The sequence below is a fragment of the Trachurus trachurus genome (assembly GCF_905171665.1).
Source record: "Trachurus trachurus genome assembly, chromosome: 23".
Classification (NCBI taxonomy): Eukaryota; Metazoa; Chordata; class Actinopteri; order Carangiformes; family Carangidae; genus Trachurus; species Trachurus trachurus.
In genome coordinates, this window is record NC_139912.1 from 1,696,307 (window position 1) to 1,704,771 (window position 8,465).

Sequence of the window (8,465 nt, forward strand, 5' to 3'; positions counted from 1 at the left end):
TTTCTAGAAATGTTTAAATGTTTTTGGAGAAATTGTACGGGAGGTCAGAGGTCACGGTGCTCACCTGTGTGTGTGTGTGTGTGTGTGTGTGTGTGTGTGTGTGTGTGTGTGTGTGTGTGTGTGTGTGTGTGTGTGTGTGTGTGTGTGTGTGTGTGTGTGTGTGTGTGTGTTTCAGTGCGGTGTCCTCTGGACCAGTTCACCTGCTCCAACGGTCAGTGCATCGGGAAACACAAGAAGTGCGACAACAACATGGACTGTACGGACAACTCTGACGAGCTGGGCTGCTGTAGGACACACACACACACACACACACACACACACACACACACACACACATACACACACACACACACACACACACACACACACACACACACACACACACACACACACAAACACACACACACACACATCATTTCTATGAGATGTCCAGAACAACATACTAAAAGTCCTAAGAAATCCTAGTTGGGGAAATATGTTTAATTCTCATCGATCCAACATTGATTTACAGTATAAAGTCTATGGTGCCGACGACAATACACCCCAATGGGGCTGTTGTTTTCCTTTACTGCCATCACAATGAAACTTTACACACGTTTCTTGGGAAATTAATTTTAAATAGGCAGTATGCATAGGTTAACTTACTGAATGGACATGAATGTGTTAGTTAGTTATTTGGCCCCTGTTTTTGCTGCTTGCGGCTTTATGGCTTCTTGACCATAAGTCAATTAGTGTTGAGCTCATTTGCATATTTAAAATTAATTTTCCAAGAAACTTGAAATACAAAAAATGTTACATTTCATAGATACTTTCATTGTGTAAAGTTTCATTGTGATAGCAGTAAAGGGAAACAATAGCCCCATTGGGGTGTATTGTTTTCTGGCCTTATTGGCACCATAGACTTTATACATATAATACTATTATATTATAATAATATTATAATATTATGTAAATAAAGTGTTTGAAAATCTAAAATCTCCTTCTCCTTCCTCTTTTCTTCCTCTCCTTCTTTCTCCTTCTTTCTTCTCATCCTCCTTCTTTTTCTCCTTCTTTCTTCTTCTCCTCCTTCTCCTTCCTCTTTTCTTCCTCTCCTTCTTTCTTCTCCTTCTCCTACATTTTCCCCTTCTTTATTCTCCTCCTCCTTTTTCTCCTTCTTTCGTCTTCTCCTCCTTCTCCTTCCTCTTTTCTTCCTCTCCTTCTTTCTTCTCCTTCTCCTACATTTTCCCCTTCTTTATTCTTCTCCTTCTCCTTCCTCTTTTCTTCCTCTCCTTTCTCCTCCTTCTTTCTCCTTCTTCTCCTCCTTCTCCTCCTCCTTCTTTCTTCTCCTCCTCCTTTTTCTCCTTCTTTCTTCTTCTCCTCCTTCTCCTTCCTCTTTTCTTCCTCTCCTTTCTCCTCCTTCTCCTCCTCCTTCTTTTTCTCCTTCTTTCTTCTCCTCCTCCTCCTCCTTTTTCTCCTTCTTTCTTCTTCTCCTCCTTCTCCTTCCTCTTTTCTTCCTCTCCTTCTTTCTTCTCCTTCTTCTTATTTTTCTTTCTTTCTTATTTGTATGTAAATTAGTGCTGCAAAACAAATCTAATATGTAAATGAAGTGTTTGAAAATCTAAACTCTCCTCCTCCTCCTCCTCCTCCTCCTCCTCCTCCTCCTCCTCCTCCTCCTCCTCCTTGTGGGGTCAGTCCCGACCGAGGAGCCTCCTCCTCCGGCCAACAACACCATCAGCTCCATCGTGGGCGTCGTCATGGCGCTGTTCGTGGTCGGTGCCGTCTACTTCGTGTGTCAGCGAGTTCTCTGTCCCCAGATGAAGGACGACGGAGAAACGGTCACCAACGACTTCGTGGTGCACGGCCCCTCCTCCGTTCCCCTGGGATACGTCCCTCATCCCAGCTCGCTGTCCAGCTCACTGCCCGGTAGGAATAACATAACACTTCACCTCCTTCTACTCCTCCTCCTCCTTCTTTTTAGTGTCGGACACTATAGACCGAATCTCCTTGTTGTTTACATTCTACTTCCTGGTAGAAAACCAGCTGTAATTTGAATGAGATCAATAGTAACGAACGAGAGTTTAGCTATAGCCTAGCATGTTTTCCACACAACTATCACCGTTTAGACAAATCTGAAATGATTGAAGAAACATTACTATTTCTGTGTGTGTGTGTTTTGTGTTGCTATGTGTTGTATTTATTCAGTTTGGGGGAATCACAGTGTCTAGAAAGCATCAGTGGCTCAGCTGACAGGGACAGCTAACGGTAGCTAAGCTAACGGCGGTAGCTAAGCTAACAGCAGCTAAGCTAACGGCGGTAGCTAAGCTAACGGTAGCTAAGCTAACAGCAGTAGCTAAGCTAACAGTAGCTAAACTGACGGTAGCTAAGCTAACAGCAGTAGCTAAGCTAACATCAGGACGTCAGCTGTTAAAACCCTCCCGTTGTGGGACACGACATGAAACTACTCCAGTTAGCTCAGTCATGTTGGAACTCAGATATCCGCTGGAGAAAATATTTGTTCATGGAGCGTTTATTGAGTCACTGAGTTATTAAAGTTAAACAGGTAGCTAACCGTTAGCCCGGCTAATCTATGATAACCATGACTAATTACAAAAACGTGCACACAGAAATAGTAATGTTTGTCCAATCATTGGTTTTATAAACTTTACAAACATCAGATTAGTCTAAACGGTGATATAGTGACATGAAAAATTAGATAAATATAGTGAAACTCTCGTCCGTCACTATTGTTCTCATGCTGGTTTTCTACCAGGAAGTAGTTGTAAACAACAAGGAGATTCATCCTATTGTATTCCTAGGAATTCTTCTTTCTTCTTTCTTCTTCCAAGGAAGTCATACTTCCCATGGGCAAAAACTCACCAAACTTCACAGAAACATCCAACCCCATGCCAGATTCACTCAACTCCAAGTACATATAAGCGTTTAAATTTAAAAACTTAAAAAATTCCTACCAAACCAACGGTAGATGCTACAGTTTTGAAACTTTCACCAAACTGTAGCCCAGATACTGCTGAAACTTTTGTCAACTTAAACTTATTACAAATTATGAAGTCCATCACTCTGTTTTTGAAATCCTCCTCCTCCTCCTCCTGACAACGTGTGTCTCTCTCCTCATGCAGGAATGTCCAGAGGGAAGTCTGTGATTGGTTCTCTCAGCATCATGGGCGGGAGCAGCGGGCCACCGTACGACCGCGCCCACGTGACCGGAGCTTCGTCCAGCAGCTCGTCCAGCACCAAGGGGACATACTTCCCCCCGGTGAGACAGAGGGGGCGGGGCCACATGTAGACAGGGGGCGGGGCCACAGGGAGAAATGGGCGGGGTTACTGGGTTCTGATCCAATCCACTTTATTTATATAGAACATTTTATATAAAACATGAAAGTTTAGCAAAGTGCTGCACAGTGATTCACATACAGGAAAGTCGTACATTTACGAGAATGAAGTCGTAAATTTACGACTTCATTCTCGTAATGTTCTGACTTTTTTCTCGTAGGAAATGTACGACTTATTCTCATAAATTGACGACTTTATTCTCGTTAAATTACGGCTTCATTCTCGTAAATGTATGACTTTATTCTTGTAGTATTATGACTTTTTTCTCGTAGGAAATGTACGACCTTGTTCTGATAAATTTACGACTTTATTCTCGAAGTCTGTGTTGTGTTGTTTTGTTTTGTTTTTCTCAACGTGGCCCTAATTCTCCGTCGTAATAACAAGCTTTTACAGACGCTCAAAGACGTTTTCATAAAAAACAACACAATTAAAACACAAACAATGAAAGATGTTGATGTTGTTGTTGTTGACCTGTGTGGTGACTGTTGTTGTTTACCTGTTGCCAGATCCTGAACCCTCCCCCGTCTCCGGCCACCGTGCGCTCCCAGTACACTGGAGTGGAGTTTGGATACTCGTCCAACAGCCCCTCCACCCACCGGTCCTACAGGTGAACAAGCTCCGCCCCCTCACGTGGTCGCGTTCTGCTCTGTTGACATTTTCTATAGGACCAATCTCCTTGTTGTTTACATTCTACTTCCGGGTAGAAAACCAGCTGTAATGTGAATGAGATCAATAGTAACGAACGAGAGTTTAGCTATATATCATATTGTTCACGCCCTATCACCGTTTAGACAAATCTGAAATGATTGAAGAAACATCACTATTTCTGTGTGTGTGTTTTGTGTTGCTATGTGTTGTATTTATTCAGTTTGGGGGAATCACAGTGTCTAGAAAGCATCAGTGGCTCAGCTGACAGGGACAGCTAACGGTAGCTAAGCTAACGGTAGCTAAGCTAACGGCAGGACGTCAGCTGTTAAAACCCTCCCGTTGTGGGACACGACATGAAACTACTCCAGTTAGCTCAGTCATGTTGGAACTCAGATATCCGCTGGAGAAAATATGTTTTCATGGAGCGTTTATTGAGTCACTGAGTTATTAAAGTTAAACAGGTAGCTAACCGTTAGCCCGGCTAATCTATGATAACCATGACTAATAACAAAAATGTGCACACAGAAATAGTAATGTTTGTCCAATCATTGGTTTTATAAACTTTACAAACATCAGATTAGTCTAAACGGTGATATAGTGACATGAAAAATTAGATAAATATAGAGAAACTCTCGTCCGTCACTATTGTTCTCATGCTGGTTTTCTACCAGGAAGTAGTTGTAAACAACAAGGAGATTCGTCCTATTGTAGTTTTGTTAAGAAACAGAAACTTTATTTAAACTTTCAACTTGACATTCATTCTGACTGTTTGTTTTGTCCCCGATGTCCCTGAACGCAGCATTAACTCCTCTCTTTTCCTCCTCCTCCGTCTCCCTAGTTACCGGCCCTACACCTACCGCCACTTTGCCCCGCCCACCACGCCGTGCAGCACCGACGTGTGCGACAGCGACTACACGCCGGGACGCCGAGCGCCGCTCAAGTCCAGCAGCTCATCCGCCGCCGCCGCTGCTGCCGCCACTGGAGCAACTTCCTCCTCCGCCGCCGCCGCCGCCGTTGCCAAGGGCTACACCAGCGACCTCAACTACGACTCGGAGCCTTTCCCGCCGCCGCCGACGCCGCGCAGCCAGTACCTGTCGGCGGAGGAGAACTGCGAGAGCTGCCCGCCGTCGCCTTACACCGAGCGCAGCTACTCGCACCACCTCTACCCGCCGCCGCCGTCGCCCTGCACGGACTCATCCTGAGCCTCGAGCCCCGCCCACTTTCCCTCCTTTTCCTCCTTTTCCCCCCTTTTCCCTCCTTTTCCCCTCCTCCTCCCTCACTGTAAATAGCAATTGTGCATATAAGAGGTTAAAAATGGGAAGCAGAAGAGCAAAACGGCGAGGCAGCGACACGACGACGACGCGCTGCAAGAACATTTGTACATTGAAAAAAAAAGAGAAAAAACATATTTATATATTTTCTATACAGTTGCTATGACGACGGAGCTTTTGTTTGTAAGAGAAATTTGTACATTTTTAAGAAAAAAAAAAAAAAGGTTTTATTAATAAAATCATCACGTATCAGTTGCCTTAACGACGGCGGAGGAGGCGACGCCGCTCGCCACCACGCTCACTCATCCACTTCTGATGCCAAATATGAAACACAGCAGCGACGGGAAGAAGAAGACGACCCGGGACGACACCATGTCACCATGGCAACGCCCGCCACCGGGCCGGGTCGGAGCTGAAGCAATAACACTAATAATAAGGCACATATCTGTCAGCCAATCAGAGCCAGGCTCAGCAAAACTAACTAACAAACAGACACTACAACGTTTCCACTCCGCTGTTCGAGACCCTTCGCCATCTTCATCTTCATCGTGATGGAGCTCCGACAGGATCGAAACCAAAATGGCCGACTGACTGAGACGAGCCAAAGCTGCACAGCAGAGGAGGAGCTTCATCATCCTCCTCCTCCTCCTCCTCCTCCTCCTCCTTCTGCTCTTTAAAGGGATAGTATCATTTTTTTTAAAGTGGGGTTGAATGATCTCCAAATAGCCCCTAAGTACTTTAATTGCAGTAGAAGACTCTCTGCACTCCTCCCGTTAGCAACGCCAGCCCATAATAGCCCTGCCCAGAGATTTACAACATACAGTGTTGTGAACAGACCCAAAGAAACGGCCTATTTTCACGGCCTAAAAGAGGTTTTACCTGAAAAAAAAATACACAGTTCCATTGTTCACTATAATATAATTTTTTCCAGCCCTTCAAAGTGCAGGAAAAACACAGTTTTTATTTGGACCTAACCAATTATATTATATTATTATTATTATATGTTGTAAATCTCTGGGCAGGGCTATTATGGGCTGGCGTTGCTAACGGGAGGAGTGCAGAGAGTCTTCTACTGCAATTAAAGTACTTAGGGGCTATTTGTAGATCATACAACCACACTTTAAAAAAAAAAAATGCTACTATCCCTTTAATCGTCTCTATGGAGGAGGAAGAAGCAGCGTTTGTGCCTGAAGCAGTTTCATCTTCATCTTCATCTTCATCTTCATCGTCTCCTGGTCCTCCTCCTCCTGTGAGCGGCGGAGGAGCGGGAGGAGCAGGAGGAGCAGGAGGAGCTCCACTGAAGCTCTATAGTATTTTTGTACCACATATTGTGTAGATAAAACGTATTTATAAGCTATATAGAGAATCATTGTAAATCTTATCCATTGAAACTCTTTGCAGTAACTTTTCATTCCGTCTTTTTTTATATTATTGCCTCATTATATTTTTCTACAGAATCCAAAAAACAAAACGTTCGGCGACAATCTCTCACCCAATCAGCTCCCACGACACGTTCACTTCATGTCCGTCGGTCCGTTTGAACGACGAACGAACCAACGGCGTTTGTCGTTTGTGCCAAACTCATCTGTTCAGAAGGAGCAGGGGGGCGGGGCCTGACTCTGTTGCCTTGACGACGCTCGTGTCAACAATCTGTTTTTTTTTTTGTTTTTTTTTGTTTCGTGGATCTTGTTCTCGCCTTTTTTTGTTTGTCGATAAGTGGGCGTGGCTTCAACACCAGCATCGATCTGAAGACAATCGAAACAAAACACGTCGGTTTTTATTTTATTTTATTTTTATTATTCGGACGCTGAAAAACGTTTTTTTATTGATCAAAAAACACAAATATTCACCAATCAAATAAAAAACAAATCGATCTGATCAGTTCAAGTCGTTTAGTTTGATGGAGTTTGAATCGGTGCTTTTATTTTGAAATTTCAAAACCCCAGCGACGACTCCACTTCCTGTACGGGGTCCTCGAAGCGTTTTATTAAAAAAAAAAAAAAAGCAAAACACTAATTATCATAAATTTAAAAAGTTTCTGACGGTCGACTTTGTTTGATGAAGATTTGAAACGATCGATGACCTCGTCGTTAAGAGTCGATTATTGATTATCGATCGGTTTCGTCAAACAAACGTCTCATTTAAAACACTAAAAACAAACCCAAAGTTACGTTTATGTTTGAGGTTTTTGAGGTTTTTGTCCCCCTGCAGCCACCGTACGTCCTCCACACCTGTCCACCAGCTCAGAGCTACCTGTGGTACAATCACTGACACACACACACTACACACACACACACTACAACTACACACAGATTAACCCTTTGTGTTTTGGGAGAGGTTCTCATTCGCTGACTGCACTTTACAGGACTTTTATTTTGTAGGCGACCCCGGTACAGACGAGGTCGTAGGTCAAAGGTCAAAGGTCGACGTTCGGTTTCGGTTTGTGTGTTCAGTTAAAAAAAAAAAAGCAAAACGAAACTAAAACACTAAGATGGCCGACGGAGAAACACGGTGAACGCCAGAGTCTGATCGGAGTTTTAATCGGTTCCTTCAGAATAAAAGCATCAAAACTCAAATTAACTTGATTTTTTTCCCTCTAATTGATAATTAATAATCAATCAATCAATCAATCAATCAATCATCTCGTTGTGTTTTTTGTCTCTTTGAACTGGAAACAAAGTTTTTATTTCTGTGATTTAACAGGAAATGGCTTTTATTCTGAAATTTTAAACAGAAATTCTTATTTTTGAGGGGGTAGATGAAGTAATTTGAGTTCATGATTTTAATATCTGAAGGAAAATGCACAGAGCCGAGTGTCAATCATTCATGTTTGATTATTGATTATTGATCCTCAGTTACAGAGAAAAACAAACTGAAACGTGAAGAAGTCAAATTTTAAAAATGAAATTTAAAACTTTGTGTCGATGAAACGACCTCAGACTATAAAGTTTGTTCAATTTTGATAAATTTTCTGACAAAACAATGTGTCAAATGTTTTGATTGACAGGTGAGATGACGTCATTTTTAAAGGGATAGTTCAACATTTTAGTCAAACTGGCCCATTGCCCATAATCCCTATAGTCATAGCAGTAGGTTCGTTACCTTTAATTGTCGGTGCAAGCTGTTTTTAGAACGGTGGAGCAGAGCCGTGAGCTGCTCAGAGCTACGCTACGGAGGCTCATTATGGGATTTCTTTGGTTTCCCTCATCAAACTCA

The 8,465-nt window shown here is 42.9% G+C and overlaps 1 protein-coding gene across 3 annotated transcripts in view; it reads left to right on the forward strand.

The window, feature by feature from the left end:
* The window catches only part of lrp6 (low density lipoprotein receptor-related protein 6), a 53,073-nt gene extending 47,575 nt beyond the window's left edge, over positions 1-5,498 (forward strand). For all 3 annotated transcript variants that reach the window (XM_083999493.1, XM_083999494.1, XM_083999495.1), the window contains 5 exons: positions 176-286; positions 1,672-1,902; positions 3,117-3,253; positions 3,837-3,937; positions 4,817-5,498. In XM_083999493.1, coding sequence (XP_083855619.1) covers positions 176-286; positions 1,672-1,902; positions 3,117-3,253; positions 3,837-3,937; positions 4,817-5,180 — 944 coding nt within the window. In that variant the 3' untranslated portion in view covers positions 5,181-5,498. The remainder of the gene's footprint in view (positions 1-175; positions 287-1,671; positions 1,903-3,116; positions 3,254-3,836; positions 3,938-4,816) is intronic.
* Positions 5,499-8,465: the final 2,967 nt, after the last annotated feature.